This window comes from Pelophylax lessonae (assembly GCF_965119305.1).
Source record: "Pelophylax lessonae genome assembly, chromosome: 5".
Classification (NCBI taxonomy): Eukaryota; Metazoa; Chordata; class Amphibia; order Anura; family Ranidae; genus Pelophylax; species Pelophylax lessonae.
Window position 1 is genome coordinate 100,843,140 of NC_138772.1, and position 22,749 is coordinate 100,865,888.

The following is a 22,749-nucleotide window of genomic DNA, read 5'->3' on the forward strand; positions in this document are numbered from 1 at the left end:
AACCATTGGACGGTGCCGCCTAAGGTGTACCACCCAGTCTCCAGGTTGAACAAAACATCTACTTTTGTGCCTGTGGAGGATTCCCCGTTTTTTTACGGATTCGGTGGACAGGAGAGAGGAATTCCTTTTCCGCCATCTTCACGTGTTGGCGGGTTCTATTCTAAAACCGCTTTTGGTATTAGACGGTTACGAAATGGATTAAGGTACTGAAAGGGAATTTGGACCCTGATACAGTGGGTACGGAAAGTATTCAGACCCCCTTAAATTTTTCACTCTTTGTTATATTGCAGCCATTTGCTAAAATCATTTAAGTTCATTCTTCTTCCTCATGAATGTACACATAGCACCCCATACTGACAGAAAAACACAGAATTGTTGACATTGTTGCAGATTTATTAAAAAAGAAAAACTGAAATATCACATGGTCCTAAGTATTCAGACCCTTTGCTCAGTATTTAGTAGAAGCCCCCTTTTGATCTAATACAGCCAGGAGTCTTTTTGGGAAAGATGCAAAAAGTCTTTCACACCTGGATTTGGGGATCCTCTGCCATTCCTCCTTGCAGATCCTCTCCAGTTCTGTCAGGTTGGATGGTAAACGTTGGTGGACAGCCATTTTTAGGTCTCTCCAGAGATGCTCAATTGGGTTTAAGTCAGGGCTCTGGCTGGGCCATTCAAGAACAGTCACAGAGTTGTTGTGAAGCCACTCCTTCGTTATTTTAGCTGTGTGCTTAGGGTCATTGTCTTGTTGGAAGGTAAACCTTCAGCCCAGTCTGAGGTCCAGAGCACTCTGGAGAAGGTTTTTGTCCAGGATATCCCTGTACTTGGCCGCATTCATCTTTCCCTCGATTGCAACCAGTCGTCCTGTCCCTGCAGCTGAAAAACACCCCCACAGCATGATGCTGCCACCACCATGCTTCACTGTTGGGACTGTATTGGACAGGTGATAAGCAGTGCCTGGTTTTCTCCACACATACCGCTTAGAATTAAGGCCAAAAAGTTCTATTTTGGTCTCATCAGACCAGAGAATCTTATTTCTCACCATCTTGGAGTCCTTCAGGTGTTTTTTTAGCAAACTCCATGCGGGCTTTCATGTGTCTTACACTGAGGAGAGGCTTCCGTCGGGCCACTCTGCCATAAAGCCCCGACTGGTGGAGGGCTGCAGTGATGGTTGACTTTCTACAACTTTCTCCCATCTCCTGACTGCATCTCTGGAGCTCAGCCACAGTGATCTTTGGGTTCTTCTTTACCTCTCTCACCAAGGCTCTTCTCCCCCAATAGCTCAGTTTGGCCGGACGGCCAGCTCTAGGAAGGGTTCTGGTCGTCCCAAACATCTTCCATTTGAGGATTATGGAGGCCACTGTGCTCTTAGGAACCTTAAGTGCAGCAGAAATCTTTTTGTAACCTTGGCCAGATCTGTGCCTTGCCACAATTCTGTCTCTGAGCTCTTCAGGCAGTTCCTTTGACCTCATGATTCTCATTTGCTCTGACATGCATTGTGATCTGGAAGGTCTTATATAGACAGGTGTGTGGCTTTCCTAATCAAGTCCAATCAGTATAATCAAACACAGCTGGACTCAAATGAAGGTGTAGAACCATCTCAAGGATGATCAGAAGAAATGGAAAGCACCTGAGTTAAATATATGAGTGTCACAGCAAAGGGTCTGAATACTTAGGACCATGTGATATTTCAGTTTTTCTTTTTTAATAAATCTGCAACAATGTCAACAATTCTGTGTTTTTCTGTCAGTATGGGGTGCTATGTGTACATTCATGAGGAAGAAGAATGAACTTAAATGATTTTAGCAAATGGCTGCAATATAACAAAGAGTGAAAAATTTAAGGGGGTCTGAATACTTTCCGTACCCACTGTATAGTTCCCCCGAAGCTGATGGAACTTTTAGACCAGAGGGCTCAGGCCCTGGTGTTCCTGTGTGATGCGTCCCTGGATGCAGCTCCCCTGGTGGCCAGAGTTTTGGCTGTAGGTATTGCCCACCGGCGCATGGTTTGTCTGAAGAGCTGGTCGGCGGACCAGGCTTCCAAGAAAGCCCTGACAGATCTCCCTTTTCTGAGAGAACATTTGGCGACTCACTGGATGAGTTGATCAAGGGTCTGACTGGCGGTTCGAGTACTTTTCTTCCTCAGTCCTTCAAAGGTAAAACACCCCTTGCTAAGCGGGGACCTTCCTTTACCGCTTATAGGCGTTTTTTTCGTGCCTCTGGGGCGCAAGAAAAAGGTAAGCCGTTCAGAGCTTCTGGAGGGACTAAGAAGCACTGACGCAAGCCCAATTCCAGTCAGCCCCGTTCCTCGGACAAGTCCTCGTCAGCATGAAGGGGTGCCGTCGCCTGTTTCTGGGGTGGGGGGGGGGGACGTCTGTGTTTCTTTTAGGAACCCTGAACTTCCTTCATTCAAGACAAATGGGTTCGCAAACTGATTTGTTCCTGGTACAAGATTAGGTTTTTTTTTTTTTTTTTTTTTTTTTTTTTCAATCAAATCTGCACCTTTCTCCAGAGCGTTTGAAAGATCTCCGGGAGGCTTTGCAGGATCTCCTGGCTCAAGGAGTAATTTTGCCGGTTCCCCCGCAGGATCGCTCTCAAGGTTTCTATTCAAACCTGTTCACGGTGCCCAGAAAGGAGGGCAAGGTGCATCCAGGCCTGGATCTCAAGGCTCTGAACCGCTTTGTGTGGGTGCAGAAGTTTTGAATGGAGTCCATTCGGTCAGTGGTGGCGTCCTTGAATCAGGGGGATTTTCTGGCCTCCATCTATATCAAAGATGCGTATCTGCACGTCCCCATATTCGAGGGACATCAGCGATTCATCTGCATTCCGGGTGTGGAGAATTGGCAAGCGGATTACCTGAGTCATCAAGTGCTGGATCAAGGGGAATGGCCCCTTCATCTGGAGGTGTTTCATCTCCTGTGTGTCTGCTGGGGGACTCCGGATGTGGATCTGTTTGCATCTCGCCTCAACAGGAAAGTCCAGCGTTTTGTGGCAAGGTCTCGAGATCCTCTGGCCGGCTCCCTGGTTCCTCCTTGGAGCCAGAACTGGCTGATTTATGCCTTCCCGCCGCTCGTACTCCTGCAGAGGTTTCTTCGCTGGATGGCAGTGGAAGGCATTCTGGTCATTCTGGTGGCATCAGACAGGCCCCGGTGGTCTTGGTATGCAGACCTGGTAAAAATGGTTGTAGATCCTCCATGGAGACTTCCTCTACGGCAAGATCTGCTTTCTCAAGGACTGATCTTCCATCCTCCTTTACGGTCGCTGGCTTTAATGGCTTGGCTGTTGAAAGCAAGGTATTGAGGGATAGAGGCCTTTCTGACTTGGTGATTCCTGCTCTTTTAAAGGCAAGGAAATCGACGTCAAGGAAGATCTATCATCGTACGTGGAAATTGTACATTTCATGGTGTGAATCGCTGCAGCTGCACCCTCCCATGTTTTCTATAGCTAGAGTTTTGGCCTTTTTACAAAAATGGGTTGAGCAGCGATTTGCTTTGGGCGCTATCAAGGGCCAAGTGTCAGCCTTGGCTATCTACTCCCAATGTCTACTAATAGCTTGATTCACACTTTTATTCATGGGGTGTGTCATCTGACTCTTCCAAGGAGGTCCCCGTTGCCTCCGTGGGATCTCGATCTGGTTTTGTCTGTTCTTCAAAAGCCTCCTTTTGAGTATATTAAGGAGATTTCTCTGCTTTTTGTCGCAGAAGGTTGCCTTCCTGGTGGCTATTGCTTCTGCTCGCAGAGTATCTGAGTTGACGGCGCTGTCCTGTTGTTCCCCTTATTTGGTGGTTCTCCTACCTATTCTGCCCCCCCCCCCCAAAGGTGGTGTCAGATTTTCATCTCAATGAAGACATTGTGTTGCCTTCCTTGTGTCCTAAGCCTAAGCATCCCAAGGAATTTGCCTTGCACTCTTTGGATGTGGTTCAGGCGATAAAGGGTTATCTAACGGTTACTGAGTCTTTTAGAAAAACTGACTCTTTGTCTTTACGGACGGACAGAGGTTTGACTGCGTCTGCTGCGACCATATCAAGATGGATCAGGCAGTCGGTTGTCCAGGCTTATTCACTCAAGGGTCAGGTTCCTCCTTTCCCTGTGAATGCACATTCTACTAGAGCGCTGAGTGCCTCAGGCTTTTCGCCATCAGGCCTCTGTTGTACAAGTTTGTAAGGCAGCGACTTGGTAGTCTGTGCACATTTTTACAAAGTTCTACAAGGTGGATTTGTTGGCATCTTCAGATGCCTCCTTTTGGCCACAAGGTTTTTAAGGCTGCTGTTTCGTAAGAGAATGTTTTGTTTTTCTTAGGGTTTTTTTTCGCCTGGGTGAGCTCTTGTTTTTGTTGAGCTTCATGCTACCCAGTTGGCTAAGTTTAGCCTTTGGAGTTTATGTTACTATTTGGTTTCGTTCTTCCCACCCCTTATACCTACACTGCTTTGGGACGTCTCAGTGGCTAATGAAGCTGGAGGCTGCGCCTGTCAATGGACGATAGAGAAAACAAGATTTTTGTAAGATCTTACCGTAAAATCTGTTTCTCTGAAATCCATTGACAGACGCAGCACCTGCCCCTCGGATATGAGGATGTTTTTTTTCTCTCTTCTTCAATGCTTACAACTAAACTGGTATGCTGGAGCAGAGGGTGTGTAGATTATGCCTGTGAAGATTCAAATTTTTCCCTGCCTAGAACTACTCCTGCAGGGGGCAGCATAACCCAATGGCTAATGAAGATGGAGTCTGCGTCTGTCAATGGACTTCAGGGAAACAGATTTTACAGTAAGATCTTACAAAAATCTTGTTTTTCAGTTCCAGGAAGAAAAAAAATACATCATGCTGCTTTTTTTCCTGCACAGAACTGTACTGGAATGTGGTGAAAAGCAAAAAAAAAACCCAAAAGCATCAAAAATGCACTGGACCCCAGAACAATGAAATAAAAGCATCTGAAATGCATAAAAAAGCATCAGAAATTTGTTTAAAATACGCATGCCGAATAGCATCTGTAATTGATCTGGAGGATGTTTTTGTGGTTTGAATGGGCACTTAGTGTAGCTAGGCATATAAATCACACGTTTGTTTGTATTTTTATTTCTGGTTGTTTAGTTCCAGGCAGAAGGAAGAACATATTTGTCATTGCTGGAGGACACTGGTGATTGGGTTGAAAGTCAGGTTCTTGGAATCCTCCGAAGCAGTGATCCACTCACAGAGCAGCAAACTACAATGGCACAACAGATCCTTCAGGTGAGATCTGCTTGCATTTCTATACCATCCCTCCATTAACCACTTACGGACCTCCGCCTCAGTTTTACGTTGCTACTTTGACGTTATGGGCAGCTGGAGTGGTAACACACACACACTCCCCCAGCTGTTTCCCAGTTGTGTTCCCTGCTTACCGGAGCCGTCGGTAGCGGGGAAAATGATCTGGTCCTTCCTCTCCTATAGCCTTGGAGGACCAGACTTCCTCCCAACGGCCTTAAAAGGCCCCTTTTTTTCATGATGAAAAAAAAATGCCTTTTTTTTTTTTTTTGTATATGTGAGATCGGAGTTCTCTCTTTGACCCCAGATCTCACATTAGAGGACCTGTCCTGCTTTTTTCTATTACAAGGGATATTTACATTCCTTGAAATAGGAATAAAAGTGATAAAAATAACTTTTTTTTTTTTTTTTTTTTTTAAGGGACAGTGTAAAAATAAAAGGCAAAATAAATAATAAAAAAAAAAATTAAAGCTCCCCGTCCCTCCGAGCTCGAGCGCAGAATCGAACGCATATGCAAGTCGTGCCCACGTATGTAAACAGTGTTCAAACCACACATGGGAGGTATTGTCACGATCGTTCGCGCAAGAGCAATAATTCTAGCCCTAGATCTCCTCTAACTCTAAACTGGTAAACTGCAGACATTTTTAAAGTGTCCCCTATGGAGATATTTGTCGCCATTCCACAAGTGTGCACAATTTTGAAGCATGACATGCGGGGTATCTATTTACTCGGTGTAACATTATCTTTCACATTATTGAAAAAAAATTGGGCTGACTTTACTGTTTACCTTTTTTTTTAATTGCTTTTGTAAAACCGCTGCGCAAATACGGTGTAACAAAGTATTGCAACGATCTCCATTTTATTCTTTAGGGTCTCTGCTAAAAAAAAAAATGTTATAATGTTTGGGGGTTCTAAAATAATTTTCTAGCAAAAAATACTGATTTTGTAAATAAGTATCAGAAATAGACCTGGTCCATAAGTGGTTAAATGTTTTTATTTACATTGTTACAGCTAGAAAGTTGAAATACGAATGGTATTGAAGAAGAGAAATGTTAGCGTAAAATAGACCTCCACGGTTCTGGATAAAATGATAATCATGAGTTTTTTGCTTAGAATAAAGATCACGATTTTCGGCGTAACATCATCTTTCACATTATACAAAACAATTTGGTTAACTTTACGGTTTAGTTTTTTTTTTATTCATTAAATTGTATTTTTCCCAAAAAATTTTGTTAGACCGCTGCGCAAATACAGTGTATCATAAAATACGACTGCTATTTTTTTCTCTAGGGTCTCTGCTAAAAATTTTCTAGCAAGAAATGCTGATTTTTAACTTAAGTGTCAGAAAAAAGGCTTGGTCTTACAGTGGTTAACCACTTCCTTACCGCTGGACGTCATATGACGTCCAGGGCTTTAAGTGGGGATATCTGCCAGCGATTCCCTTCACCATGAGAACAATCATAACGGATTTACAGTCGCTTGATCATTCTTACAGGCGGCGGGAGGGGACATCCCCCTAACACCCTCCGGTGCTTCTACCGGCTCGCCCGTGCGATCGGCGAGCCAGAGAAGGAATCGGCCGCCGGTGGAAGTGTACCATAGAGACTGCAAGGACCAGACAGTCCTTGACTCTCGAATGCCAGTTTCAGTTTCAATACTGCACTGATCCCAGCATACAGCCAAGATCGTTTTTATTTATTTTTTTGTATATTAGGCTTTCTAGCCTGTAGGAGAGATCTTATTGACCTTCGATCTCCCTATAAAGAGGACCTGTCATTCATTGATCCTATTACAAGGGATGTTTACATTCCTTGTAATAGGAATAAAAGTGTCCAAAAAAAAATTAAAGAGAAAGTTTAAAAATAAAATAAACGGTAAAAAAAATAAATTAAAGTGCCCCTGTCCTCGCACGCAGAAGCGAACACATGCGTACATCGTGACCACATATGTAAACAACGTTCAATCCATACATGTGAGGTATCGCTGCAAACAACAATTCTAGCCCAAGATCTCCACTGTAACTCTAAACTGGTAACCTGTAAAAAAAATTTAAAGCGTCGCCTATAGAGATTAAGTACCGAAGTTTGGCGTCATTCCATGAGTGTGCGCAATTTTAAAGCATGACATGTTGGGTATCTATTTACTTGGCGTAACATCATTTTTCACATTATACAAATAAATTGGGCTAACTTTAGTGTATTGTTTTTTTGTTTTTTTTTTAATTCACAAAACTTTTTTTTTTTTTTTTTTTTTTTTTTTTTTTTTCTCACACAAAAAAAACGCATTTAAAAAATTTCTGCGCAAATACCGTGTGACATTTTATTCCCTAGTGTCTCTGCTTAAAAAAAATATATAATGTTGGGGCTTCTGAGGAGGGCTGCACGATATTGGGAAAAAAATCACATTGCAATATTTTTTCCCCAACTATATATATTGCGATATTTATACCCGCCTCTTCCTGGTGTACATGATACGTCGCCTCCCCTCCGTATTTGGTACCTTCTTGGCGGCCTCGGCCCACGTGCGCTTCCTCCGCCTCTTGTTTGTCCCTCATGATCGGGCTGTGAAGTCGGTTCTCCCGGAGGGAGGGGGAATCTCTCTGGCTGGGGGCAGACGGAAATGCGGGAAGTGGGGGTAACGCTGGGAGTTGTAGTCCTCTCCACCAGGCAGCTCCTTTGCACCGGAAGCACACTCCTAATCCCCACAATACACTTCCGCCCCAAAAGCACAGCGAACCAAACACGTCGTGAGTAGCGGCACAGCGAAGCAAACAGGTGTGCAGGCACGCGTGATTGGTTCGCTGTGCCGCTGCTCACGGCGCGCTGCTCACCGCTCAGTCAGGAGAACTAGCTGCAGGGCTGCCTTACATTGTATGTTCGGCGATGTGACTATCGCCCATGCTCACAGCATGATAGTCGATATCACAACGACTATCGTTCAGCCCTAGTTCAAAGTAATTTTCTAGCAAAAAAATTGATTTTTTTACATGTAGGAGCGGAGTGCCAGAAATCGCCCGGTATGGAAGTGGTTAAATTGCCCTAATTTACAGACCGAAGTTCATCCCTTTTAAAAGATCCAAAATTATACAATGATACAATGTTTCTATTTATCTCCCAGCACTGAGCAATGTTAAACATTTGCTGGCTGCTTTTTTTTCCCTTTTCTTTTTTGACATCTCTGAGCAGACAGCGGGAATTGTGGAAATGGCGGGTTAAGTTTGTGAGTAGAGTTGAATCGAGATCGCGATTTTTTTTTTTTTTTTTTTTTTAAAACAATTAATCGTAAAGCTTTACCATAAAAATACTTTTATTGTTGCTGGGTAGAAGGCACAGAATGGTTTTATTTATTTTTTTATTAATTGGTCATTGTTCCACTTGGATGTTGGAGCTCAACTGTGGCTGGAGACTTTACTGGGAATGAGGCTAAATAATTTAATACCCAAAACTCCCCAGCAGCCTGCTTAAGATGAAGACCGCTGCGATTTGTTAAAAGCAGCAGTCTGTCTTTAAGGATTCACAAAATTGTTCAAACTCATTTTCGAAAAAAGGGCACTCGGCCGTGAGAGCAAATGATTGTGCCATCATGTAATGGCCGATAAATGTTTCAATGGAAATAAATCATTTTTTTGTTTGTTTTTTTCACATATGTCTAGTGCAAACAGTTTAGATGAGAAACACATTCACCTTTCAATTTCTCGTTTGTTCGGCAGAAAATTTCCAAAATTGTCCTTCGTTTTTTCGGCTCAAAAACCTCACAACCGATTACAAATTTGTGCCCATTAACTGGCCGGAAGAACTGTCCAAATGACAAAATTTCGGCCGATTTTTCATATAGTATATGGCCAGCATAACTCTACTCCACTTGGGAATGCCCATACTCCTGTCTGAATGGAGCTTATTACATGTTGGTGTGTAGGGTTGTGTCAAACCACTGCTCTCACACAGAGCACAGCAGTCCTCCTCTTCAGCTAGGGAACAGGTGTTTGTGAATACCAGCATGGTAAAGGGGCTTTATCACCTCCTGTTCATAATACTGGTACATCTCTGAATGCAACTTAGAGCACCCCTAAACAATATTTATTGATTATCTTATTGCATAAATTTATCCAATTAATCTGATTTGGAAGGACGACTATACCCTGGCACATAAGGGTGGGTATATCTTAGATGACTACAAGGTTTTCTAATTTTTGCAAAAGTCACAGCTTGCATAATCAGGCGTCACTTAATTTATCTTCCCTAACGGCAGACTTAAACTTCCAACTGGGTTCCATGTTGTTTTCAAATATTACCAAAACTACAAAATCTTTTTCTCTTGTAAATCAAATGATTTATACACCATAGACTAATTTGTTGTAATCGGCAGCTTTTTTGCCATCCACGTTTGCACAGCAATAATTTTTTTTTTTAAGTGGTTGTAAACCTCAGATAATGAAATATGAACAAAGTATATCTTTCTATAGTGTGTACTTGTCTCAATTAAGAGCACTAAGTGTCACTTTTGTCTGCTGCCTTGTTCCTCTGCTATCAGCATGATGAGTCCCTTCTGACAAGTTTTCCTGACACCAAGAGAAAAATGGTGACGGGAGGGAGCTCAAGCTGGTTGACAGCCTCAGCTCTGCTCCTGGGTGTTGTCTAAAGGGGATTTGTTTCTAAACTCTCAGACAAGCTTTAAAATTCAGCACTTTGAATGAATGTAGAGAAGAGAGGGCTGCAACTTCTGTAGGTGGATTTGTCTCATTTGTGTGTCACCTGAGGCTAGTAACCTCACTGGGTATATGTAAGGCATTATAACCACTTTAAGGTCTTTCAAACATTTGGTCCTGGTGGTAAAACAGAGAAGGAATGCTACCCTCCTTGTCCAGCCCTCCCACCAACATAAATAGGACATTTGTGCATATTGGGAAGGGGGCTTGCTTATACTGTTTTTTAAATACAAGTATAAACGCATATACTATAAGAATATACTAAGATCAAAGGGGAATAGGATACGTTTTCAGGTAAAGTAGAACGCTTCCTTGTTTATCGCACAGAGGTCAAATGCCATTTATTTATTCTCTAGTCTAAAGGAAGTGCACCCAAGTGAAGAGAGATTTCTCTCTATTTTATATATAAGTATTATTTTCAGTTTGAATGGCTGGAATTTTAATGCTACTTAATGATTCATCCTTCTAAAGCATAATGAGCTCTATTGTGTTTCAACCTGCGTCTAAATATTCCATAATGCGATAATCACATTTGGTATTATTCTTTTCTTGTCACTAAATAGACCTATCTGGCAGTATGTAAAGATGTGATAATGGTTGGCTTTGGTGATGCAGATTTTCAAGCTCATCTTCTTCAAATTCTGATTTCAGTGATACAGACTGGTAAGTTTTGTACTGTTTCGTTTATGTGCAACTGGGTAGAACTGGATCCCAGGCCTTGCTTTGCATCTGAGGGTCCTAGAGCAGGGAAGTCGTCATCCTGGCACGAGGATTTTACAAGAAGTAATTGAGACTCGCACATATAAATGTTGTGTTTTAAAGCAAAGTTTTTATATACCAAGTGTAAATATAATCAGTATAATATATGAACATCCCACACATACATAATAACAATGATGCAGCGACAATATAAGTGTCTTCAAATGATACAGGTAAATGAATCCTATAGATACAGGCAGCATTGACAATCTACAGCAGCCTTTCAAGCCTTTTCAACACAGAGGAACCCTTGAAATAAATTTCTGTTCTCGGGGAACCCCTGCTAAAAATTAAAAATCTACAACTCATGACATGTGTAACAGTCAGTGGGAGAAATGCTCCTTACTCTTGTCACCATTGGGAAGCATTACCCCCTTACAGATAGCTAAAAGGAACAATGGTTTCATTGGGAACATATCGGAGAGGCAGAAATTGCCCATTGCTCAAGGAACCCCTAGCAACCTCAGGAGGAACCCTAGGGTTCCACGGAATCCTGGTTCAGAAACCCTGATCTACAGTATACATTAGATTCTGGTCATTGTGCAATACAAAATGTGTGCTGAATATACAGTGCAAATGTAAATATGCAAGCATAATCCTTCAAAGTATACACACCCAGCCTGATGCCCCACAAATGATGGCAGATGCCCCACAAATGATGTTTTGGGACTAGCCTGGCCGCCTCTTCGGGAAACATAGGTTGAATGGGTCATATTAGACTTCAGAACCTGGTTGTTTTCTGTATCTGTGGGATTCATCTACCTGTGTGATTTGAAGACCTTTTTATTTTACAATCGGCGCTTCTTCTGGGTCGTAAACCCTACCCCCCCCCCCCCCCCCCCACAGCCTCCACATAGGCCGGCGAACGCAATTTTTTTTTTTGAAAACTTTATTGCTCTTTTTGTATTTTTTTTTTCTTTTTTTAGGGGGGGGGGGGGGGGGCGGTGCCACTGGGTGTGAACCAAGCCTAAGGCTTTCAGTAGCAGCAGCATGCTTTTCTCTTTCTTTCATTGATGGACACAGCTGATTCTTCCTAACCATTGGGTTATACTGCCCCCTACTGGAGTAGGACACTAGGCAGGAAAAAGCTTTACTACGCCTATGGGCAGTCCCAGGGGGTATATACCCACTCTCCGCTATAGGCACTCAGTTTTGTTACAAGCAGTGTCGGTCAATGAACATTTGAGAAATCCAATTTCAAATGTATTTTACGGTAAGTCAAAAATCCCATTTTATTTTTCGTTCATTGATGGACACAGCTCCATACCTTCTTGACCTCTGGGTTTATGCTGCCCCCCTACAGGAGTAGGACACTAGGCGAAAAAAGTTTTGACTACACCTATAGGGCAGTCCCAGGGGGTATGCTCGCACTTCCTGCTATAAGTCTTCCGTTTTTTTTCTGCCAAGTCAGTAGTAAGGACCTAGTTCCTTGCTGGGATCTCTGGTCCTAGCATTTTTTCTTTTTTATGCAGAATTTTTCTTCTTTTATTATTTTCTGTTTCTGTGAGAACTTAAATCAATTTGGTTCTTGTTAGAACTACAATCAACTGCTGGACTGGGCGATGGACTGTATATCCTAGATCCTTGCGGTTTTCCCAGTCTGGCCAGCGAGTGCAACCCTACCTTAGCTCCGCGCTAGGTTGGCCGTGGTCGGCGAGTTATATTCCTCGCGAGGATGCAAAGCCCTGGTCACGACCTGTGTCGCAGCGTGCCTCTGGCCTGCAGCACCCACATTCCAAGATGATTCAGTGGTCTGCCTTTAGTGGTGCTCACCTGGTTCCGTGGTGTGGTAAGTAGTGTCCCCCCTCTCCCTTGGTGCTCTTTCGGGGTGGATGCGGGCCCCTCCCTGAGATGGTTAGATCCCCTCTATCCCCCTAGCCCCTCTAAACTGTCACGGTGGGTCCTTTGACCCCCTACTCGACTGACCAAGCTGTCTGAGCTGCTAACCACGTTGTCCGAGCTGCTGATCAAACTGACAGCCGGATCAGGCTAAAAATTTAGACCGCAGCTTTGTGGCCTACTCGCGGCTGACTGACCAAGCTGTCTCGAGCTGCTGTCTGAGCTGCTGACCGAGTGGATAGAGCTGCTGACGGGCATCCGCACCCCTCGCTATCCTTGGTGGTCGGCTCCGCTGGGGCTCACAGCTGGGTGCTCTGAAAAATTTAGGCCACATCTTGCGGCCTACTGGGCCATACGGCCTGCTTTGGGTGCCGCTGCTCAGGGGCAGCCTCAGTGAATTTAGCTGAAGCCTCCAACTCTCTCCCTGGGCATCTACTGGACTCTGGATCCAGGCAATTGCAGCTGAGCCTCCACTGAAATTTAGGCTGAGACCTTTTGGACCATATGGTCAGCCTGGCGCCTCCCTTGAACCAGGTGGGGGCGCTTCATTTCTAGTGAAGTGTAGCAGCCATTATTGTGTGGGCGACGGTACTCATGGCAGGCGCCCCCCCCCCACAAGGGGGCTATGTCCTATGGTGTCCTCTATGGAGGGCGACCCTTTTGATTTTCTCTATCGTTCGACAGACGCAGCTCTTCTTATTCATAGACTCCTAGGGTTATGCTCCTCCTTCCAGGGATAGACTCTAGGTGAAAAAAAGACTTGTCCACGCTTATGGGGGCTGTCCCAGCAGGCATAACTCCTCCAGGCTCTGCTAGTCTCAAACAATTTTGTTCTGCTTAGTGTCAGGGATAGACCTACCTCCCTGCTGGGACTTCGGTCTTAGCTATATCAGGGAAGAATTTGTGCTTTTTATTTTTTAACTAGTTAGTTCCTGAGGACCACGTTTCAGAGGAACTACAAGCAACAGATGGCTGGTATTGGCACTGGATAATCTAGATCAGGGGTCTTCAAACTATGGCCCTCCAACTGTTCGGAAACTACAATTCCCATCATGCCTATTCATGTCTGTGAATGTCATAGTTTTATAATGCCTCATGGGATGTGTAGTTCCGCAACAGCTGGAGGGCCGTAGTTTGAGGATCCCTGATCTAGATCCTTAAGGTCTTCCACCCTTGCCATCGAGCGTGAGCAGGTTATAATCTAGAACTAGGCCTCACCACGACAGTGCCCTACTGAATGGGGATGAGCATGCGAATGGATCGTCTTACCGGGACACAAATGACCTGGAACGCCAGGTACGCTGAGTCGCAGCTTCCCCTTGGCTAACAGGGAGGTGATCTGTTCCTGAGTGGTGCCCACCTGGTACCGTGGTATGGTGAGTAGCCTTCGTGTTTTTTTCTTCTCCACGTACGGTGTCAGTGCTGGCAGCTTGTCTTGTGGTTCACGGAGATAAAGTGGTGCTTCGTCCCGGCCAGTCGTTCCTTCCTAAGGTCGTCTCTGGTTTCCATTTAAATAAAGGCATTGTGTTGCCTTCCTTGTGTCCTAAGCCAAAGCACCCTGAAGAGATTGCCCGAACCACATCCAAACATTGTAAGGCAACCAGGGTGTACCTGGCGGTGTCTGAGTCATTCCGAAAATCGGATTCCCTTTTTATCCTTACGGATGGACCATGTTGGAGGCTGGCCACGTCTGCTGTGACCATTTCTAGATGGATTTGATTAGGCAGATGATGGTGCAGGCCTGCCTATTCCATTAGAGTCAGGCTCCTCGTTTCCCTGTTAAGGCGCATTCTACAAGGGCGTTTAGTGCCTCTTGGGCCTTCCGTCGTCCAGTGTCAGTGGTGCAGGTTTTCAAGGCAGCCACCTGGTCATCTGTGCACGCTTTCACAAAATTGTTCCTGCTTGAGCTCATGTTTTACCTGGTTCCTACGTTTAGCCTTTGGGAAGTATCTATATTGCTGTGTTCTTCCCACCCCTCATGTTGACACTGCTTTGGGACGTTCCAAGGGTCAAGAAGATACGGAGCTGTTTCCGTCAATGAACGAAAGAGAAAACTGGATTTTTGTCTTACCGTAAAATCCTTATCTGATGTTCATTGACGGACACAGCACCAGCCCCTCTATTGAGTTGGGTTATATCAGGGGTGTCAAACTCAAATTCATTGGGGGCTGCATTAGCAATATAGTTGCCCTCAAAGGGCCGGTTGTACAGAGTGCGGAGTTCAGGAGTGCGCTGGGTACAGAGTGCGGAGTTCAGGAGTGCGCTGGGTACAGAGTGCGGAGTTCAGTAGTGCGCGGAGTTCAGTAGTGCGCTGGGTACAGAGTGCGGAGTTCAGTAGTGCGCTGGGTACAGAGTGCGGAGTTCAGTAGTGCGCTGGGTACAGAGTGCGGAGTTCAGTAGTGCGCTGGGTACAGAGTGCGGAGTTCAGTAGTGCGCTGGGTACAGAGTGCGGAGTTCAGTAGTGCGCTGGGTACAGAGTGCGGAGTTCAGTAGTGCGCTGGGTACAGAGTGCGGAGTTCAGTAGTGCGCTGGGTACAGAGTGCGGAGTTCAGTAGTGCGCTGGGTACAGAGTGCGGAGTTCAGGAGTGCGCTGGGTACAGAGTGCGGAGTTCAGGAGTGCGCTGGGTACAGAGTGCGGAGTTCAGGAGTGCGCTGGGTACAGAGTGCGGAGTTCAGGAGTGCGCTGGGTACAGAGTGCGGAGTTCAGGAGTGCGCTGGGTACAGAGTGCGCTGGGTACAGAGTGCGGAGTTCAGGAGTGAGGGGTTGCATAAAGAGTGCGGAGTTCAGGAGTGGGCTGGGTACAGAGTGCGGGGTTGCGTACGGAGTGCGAAGTGCAGGAGTGCGGGGTTGCGTGCGGAGTTTTCGCGTGCGCTGGGTACGGAGTGCGGGGCTCAGGAGTGCGCTCTGCTCCCATCCTCCCACCTGCCTCCACAGCCCTCACCATCCTACCGTGCCCCCCCAAAAAAAAAACTCACATCTGTGCTTTCTCTTACCTTCCTATCTGTCCCACCTCTGGTACAACCCCTGCCTGTGTATTGGGCAAGAAGCCCGCTCTCGGGGTGCAGCTCGCTGACAAAAAAAAATGCGCACAAACACAGGCAGCGCTGGAGGATTTATTTGTGTGCGAGAAAGTAATAAAGAGGTGGCAGGCAGCGGCTGATCGCGGGCCGCATAAAAAAAGGCCTGGCGGGCCGGATTCGGCCCGCGGGCCTTGTGTTTGCCACCTGTGGGTTATATGTTCTTCTGACACTGCTTGTTACAAAACTGAAGACCTATAGCAGGAAGTGGGAGCATACCTCCTCGGACTACCCTATAGGCGTAGTCAAACTTTTTTCCGCCTAGTGTCCTCCTGTAGGGGGCAGCATAAACCCAAGGGTCAAGAAGATATGGAGCTGTGTCCATCAATGAACATCAGAGAAAAGGATTTTACGGTAAGACAAAAATCCAGTTTTCTCTTTCGTTCATTGACGGACACAGCTCCTGATTCTTCCTAACCATTGGGATGTCCTAAAGCAGTGTCAAACATGAGGGGTGGGAAAAACGCAGAAAAAATTCCCGAGGCTAACCATAGCCAACCAGGTAACATGGAGCTCAACCATAAGCAACTGGAGCTCACCTGAAAAAAACAATACACCCTCAAAGAGGACCAGATCCTCTAAACAGCGGCCTGCAAAAATTTGCGGCCAAAAGATGCATTCACAGATGCCAACACATATAAAATGTGCACAGACGACCAGATGGCACTGATGACGGAATGCCCAGGAAGCACTAAGTGCCTGAGTAGAGTGTGCCTTGACAGTGAAAGGAGGAACCACCTGACCCCTAATTGAATTAGGCCTATTGGCATTCCTAGGTGGTATACTCCCCCTCTCTGCTATAGGCCTTAAGTTTTTTTTCTGCCTAGTCAGGAGAATGGACCTAGTTCCTTGCTGGGATCTCTGGTCCTGGCAATTCTTTTCTTTTTAAATGGAACTTTTTCCTCCTTTTATTATAAGTGGTGGACTGAGCGAGGAACTGGATAATCTAGATCCTTAGGGTCCCCCCAGTCTGGCCAGCGAGCGCGTGCAGACCGCAGCACCGCGCTAGGTTGGCCTCAGCATAGCCCCACTGGATGGGAGCTGGCCTGATAGTTAAATGTCTCGTGAGGGCGTGTACGAATTTGCTTCGGCCTGAGTTGCAGTGTTTCCTCCTGGCCGACAGCGCAAACCGAACCGTGCCCTGTCCGGAGCAGTGCCCATCCTGTTCCTGGTTTGGTAAGTAGCTGTCCCCCCTCTACCCCCGGAGGGTTTTGGAGGTGGATGTGGGCCCCTCCCTGGGATGGTGGGACCCCTGGGTTCCCCTCTAAAATTCGGTTGTCATTGTGGATCTTTCGGCACCCCTCCTCCCTGGGTAAGGTTATGAGCTATCTGTTGCCACATGCTCTTTAGAGGGGCTGGTTGGAGTTGCTGCTGACCGGGTTTTCCTGGTGCCCAACGGGGGGTTGAGCAGGGTTCCCTGCCATCTTAGGTGTTGATGAATAGGGCAGGGATGTCCTCTGGGCTCCCTGCGACGCTTGTTGGGCTGGGAGAGCAGATAGTTAAACATCCACAGGTACGCACCTCACGCGGCTGAAAATTTAGGCTGTGCCTTTGCGGCCTACTCGTTGGAAACTTTGTGAGCTGGCCCCTGTGAGGGTGGCTGAGACCACTGCTTCCGGTTTCAGCATCCGCCTTCCCCTCTGCTGTCCCTGGGTGGTCGGCTCCGCTGGGGCTTCCATCCAGGCAGCTGGGTGCCTACAAAAATTTAGGCGGTGGCCTACTAGGCCATGCGGTTGAGTCAGGCGCCTCCGCTGGGGGGGGGGGGGGGGGGGGACAGCCCCAGTGCGTTTAGTTGAAGCCCCTGCTCTTCCTTTGGGCATCTGCCAGGCTAAGGATCCGTGCACTTGGGGCTGGGCCGCAACAAAAATTGAGGCTGCGGCCTGCTAGGCCGTTTGGTCAGCTTGGCACCCCTCTTTGAAGGGGGGGGGGCTTCATTTGTGAATGACAGCCTTGCCGCCATTGTGTGGGGCTCCTGCCCCTTTTAGCACTGTGGGACCATCAGGGTACCCTACCTGCGCATCCGCGTCCTGGCGGCCTTTTTATTATGCCCTGAGGAGTTGAGGAGTCCCCGGCCTTTAAAGATTTGGCTGATAGGAGGATGGGAGGCTCTGGCCCACCATATGTTCACTGTGGCTGGTTCAGCACTCAGGCCAGTATTTACTATTGTCCGCTTCTTTTGCGACCATTTCCAGATGGATCAGATGGTGGTTCAGGCCTATTGCATCAAGGGTCAGGTTCCTCCTTTCCCTGTCAAGGCGCACTCTACTAGGGCGCTTACTGTCTCCTGGGCTTTCTTTCATCCAGCGTCAGTGACGCAGGTTTGCAAGGCGGTCACCTGGTCGTCGGTACACACTTTTTTACACAGTTTTTTGGAAAGTGGATGTGCTGGCATCTGCAGGTGCCTACTTTGGCCGCAAGGTTTTGTTGGCTGCTGCTTAGAGGATCTTGGTCCCCTTTGAGGGTGTATTTTTTTTTTTTTTTTCAGGTGAGCTCCAGTTTATGGTTGAGCTCCATGTTACCTGGTTAGCTATGGTTAGCCTTGGGGGATTTTTTTCTGCTGTTTATCATCCCTCATGTTTGACACTGCTTTGGGAGGTCCCAACGGTTAAGAAGGGATCAGGAGCTGTGTCCGTCAATGAATGAAAGATAATGGGATTTTTGACTTACCGTAAAGTGCATTTCTCTGATGTTCAATGACGGACACAGCACCCACCCCTCTGTGGATTTGGCTTTCTTCTGCTTGTAACAAAACTGAGTGCTTATAGCTGAGAGTGGGTGTATACTCCCTGGGACTGCCCATAGGCATAGTCAAGCTTTTTCCTGCCTAGTGTCCTACTCCTGTAGGGGGCAGTATAACCCAATGTTTAAGTAGAATCAGGAGCTGTGTCTGTCAATGAAAATCCGAGAAATGGATTTTATGGTCATTCAAAAATCCCATTTTTTTTGCCCTGTCATAATGAGGTTAAAAAAAATAAAATTAGCCCTTTATAGTACAAAAAGAGCAGATTATCGCTATTATAAGGGAGTTCATTTATACTGTGAAACAGTGAAATTAATAATATATATTACTTCTATCATATATATAATAATAAATACACCCAAAGTAGGATATATGGGCATTTTAACTAGGAGTCAGACATGAAGCTATATGAAGGGTGGAAGGGAGATATAAATCTTTAAAGTAGTACTAAAAGCTGAGACTTTTTTTTTTTTTCCATGGATATGCTCATTTTAAATATAATGCACAATGCTGGTAAAGTTTACTTTTAATGTAATTATAATGCCTTCTATTACCTTCAGTGTTTCAGCCTCTACCTTCTCTGGGTTCTGATGCTGATCTTCACTTCCCTAAGTCTTTAAAGTGATTGTTTAAAAAAAAAAAAAGCATGTTATACTACAGAGCAGCCCTGATACTCCTCTTCGGGGGTCCCCCACTGACGCTTCTGCCTTCAGATTGCCCCAATTGCAAGCTGCAAAGTATAGTATAGAGTGCCCCTGTAGCAAGGTAAAATAAACTTCTGCCTTTAGAACCTTTCGCTTCCTGCCCAGGACTACATGTCCCAGGAGGCATTGCTCCTCACACATTCACAAGTTCTCAGGCACTTACATGTATGGAGGGTGTACTAAGCTGTATTTGACCATGTTGAAAACCATGTTGTGATCTATGTTGACAACTATTTTCATAATCGATTAGTTGTTGATTAATCGATAAGTTGTTTTTCAGCCCTATGTGATTTTAATCTGCTTAAGATAGTTACAGATCCCCACCATGTTCCAACCCTGTGACTGGACAGGGAGAGAAGAAGCAGCACACTGATAAGCTCGTATTTGTCACTTTGCTCTCTCCATCAGCATGTTTAATATACTACAGCATAACTGATTGGCTACCTGTGCTGTTTCCCCCAAACCCATGTACATTGCAGGGATTTTAACCAACGTTGAGATTTCCTACCTATAGTTATTCTGAAGAAATAGAGATTTGTCTGAGTCCATGTTAGAGCTGCACGATTCTGGATAAAATGAGAATCACTATTTTTTTGCTTAGAATAAAGATCACGATTCTCAGCGTAACATCATCTTTCACATTATACAAAAAAAAAAACATGTAGCTTTCTTTACTGTTCAGTTTTTTTTCTTTATTTCATTGAAGTGTATTATTTCCCCAAAAATTGCATTTGAAAGACCACTGTGCAAATGCAGTGTGACCTAAAATATTGCAACGAACACACACACACACACATACACACACACACATACACACACACACACACACACACACACACACACCACACACACACACACCTTGGTTTACCAGCGTTTTGAAAGACGAGCAACATTTTTTTAAAAAAAAAAAACTGTCTTGATATACGAGCAGTTTTATACACTAAAAGCATGCCATCCCCTCTGTTAATGCACTCTGTCACATAACATTATGTGTCCCAGTGCTTGTACTGTGTATAAACATGCCGATTTATATTTTATCAGAGTGTCCCTGCACTTACTGTATGTATATGTCTCCTCGTTTCTGTGCCTCTCTCTCACCTCGTCTCCCTGCTCTACCCGGCGGGAGGGGCCGATCACTCCTTCTGACTTCATCTGAGGAGGAGGAAGCAGAGGGCTGCAGTGAACAGCCAGACAAGCACTAATACAGTATAATCGGTATCTGTTATGTACAGCACGGACACAAGGACACAATGTTTAACAGAGGAGATGGCATACTTATACTGTACAGTAATGTACTACTTTATATATAATAACAGCATATCTTTATATTACTATAAATGCTTGTGGAACGAATCATCTGAGTTTCAATGCTTTCCTATGGGAAAACTTGCTTTGATATACGAGTGTTTTGGATTACAAGCAAGCTGCTGGAACCAATTATACTCGCAAACCAAGGTTCCACTGTGTATGGGTATATATATATATATATATATATATATATATATATAGTATATGTTGCCATATTGCATTGCAGTTTACAGAAATTTTAATATTTTATTGAGCGACGTAAAGGCCGTCGCGTACATATTAACATTTGTTAAAATTGACTACACGTGGGGAGAAATACAGAAACAAGGACCGTTAACAGTTTGGGTCAAAACACTGACCCATCACAAAGGATAAATCAATAAATGGGTAGAAAGAATCCCACAGATGATGGCTTTTAACAGCATAATATACAGTATAAGAATAAGTGAGGTTAGAAGGCTGACAATTGGATGGTCCACTCCAGCCATACCACGGGGAGTAGCAAGGACCAAGTGTTGCTGGTAAATTATGCAGCAAAGTTTAGACTCTCTAAAAGAGAGATTAGAAAGATAGAGGGAGTAAAAGAAAGAGGGGAATGGATTGGTTCCAGGGTTCGAACCAGAGACGTTCCAAAGAGCACAATGAAAGAACAAAAATGTAGTCATTTAAGGCTCCATAAGGGAGGTGTCAAAATCAGGAGGTAAAAATGTATCGACCCAAGGTTTCCACATTTCAGTGTACCGTCTCACCTTGTCCTAAAGCGGTGCCTCAATCTTGGTATGTATCATTGCCCGGGTGGCCTGATTTTTCATGGTGACCAAAGTGCCGGCATCTTCCAGGCTTCAGCTATTGTCTGCTTTGCAGCAGTCATGATAGGAAAGGTAATTTTTATTAACTTTCAGTTACAATGTGACTTGTGCAGCCATTTTATATGCTATTTTATTTATTTTTTTTGTTTCCTTTTTTTTCCTTTTGAAAGTAGAGTTGACCTTTAAAGTTCATTATAGAGGTATCTGTGCTTGGGAAAGGGCATATTATAACTGAGCACCCATTAGTCCTCTTACCTGTTTTTTTCCATTCTTTTTTTGTGTGGTAAATCACTGCTGTTATTTTTCCTGTATCTGATTCTTCATTCAAATACTTTAGGAAATGTATTCCAAAGAGGCAAATCAGAAAGTTCAGTTCACAGCGATGTCCTGTTTATGTCACTGGGACAGAAAGGGTAAAATCTCCTTAACAGGGATGCAGATGGCAGTAAAGCACTCTGATAGAAGATTTAACAGTCAATGACTTTATAACTTGCAGTTGGTGTTTAAGCAATGCCAACTTCCCAGGCAGGTAGCAACTGTGAACTATATTCTGCTTTTACCTTTCAGAAAAGTGCTGTGATTTCCTGCCAGCTTTTCTCTCTGTGCTGAAAGAGATAACAGAAGTTTGTTTGCTTCACAAGATGAATAATGACAGTGCTGACTTGGATAAACACCTTGATGCTATACAGACCTGCTTCCACAAAGCTATAGAGATTTCAGCCCGCAAACTGAGGAAGCAGCAAAATGAAGCTCTCCAGGTATCAATAATACAAGATTGGTGTTGCCAAAAATTACATAAAACATTCTAGTAAAACTTATGAAAGTCTTGTGTTTACAAATAGAGATGAAAGTTTTTACTTTCGCTACTGGGTATCAGTTTTGGGTGGTAACGGCTGGTCTTTCCTTTGGGGAACACTTTGCTGTAGTATATATATATATATATATATATATATATATATATATATATATATGCACACACTCTCACAAAGGTGAGTACACCCCTCACATTTTTGTAAATATTTTATTATATCTTTTCATGTGACAACACTGAAGAAATGACACCTTGCTACAATGTAAAGCATTGAGTGTACAGCTTGTGTAAATTTGCTGTCCCCTCAAAACCACTCAACACACAGCCATTAATGTCTAAACGGCTGGCAACTAAAGGGAGTACACCCCTAAGTTAAAATGTCAAAATTGGGCCTAAAAGTCAATATTTTGTGTGGCCACCATTGTTTTTCAGCACTGCCTTAACCCTCTTGGGCATGGAGTTCACCAGAGCTTCACAAGTTGGCACTGGGGTCCTTTTCCACTCCTCCATGACATCACGGAGCTGGTGGATGTTAGAGAACTTTCGCTCCTCCACCTTCTATTTGAGGATGCCCCACAGTAGCTGAATAGGGTTTAGGTCTGGAGACATTCTTCGCCTGTCCATCATCTTTACCCTCAGCTTCTTTAGCAAGGCAGTGGTTGTCTTGGAGGTGTGTTTGGGGTCGTTATCATGTTGTAATACTGCCCTGCGGCCCTGTCTCTGAAGAGAGGGGATCATTCTCTGCTTCATTATGTCACA

General features: G+C 44.8%; 1 protein-coding gene across 1 annotated transcript in view; it reads left to right on the top strand.

Annotated features, from left to right (window-relative positions):
* Positions 1–22,749, top strand: part of NCAPG2 (non-SMC condensin II complex subunit G2) — a 174,343-nt gene that overhangs the window by 120,586 nt on the left and 31,008 nt on the right. The window contains exons 21-23 of the mRNA XM_082258393.1: positions 5,085–5,222; positions 10,506–10,605; positions 21,747–21,937. Of these exons, the coding sequence (XP_082114519.1) occupies positions 5,085–5,222; positions 10,506–10,605; positions 21,747–21,937 (429 nt within the window). The remainder of the gene's footprint in view (positions 1–5,084; positions 5,223–10,505; positions 10,606–21,746; positions 21,938–22,749) is intronic.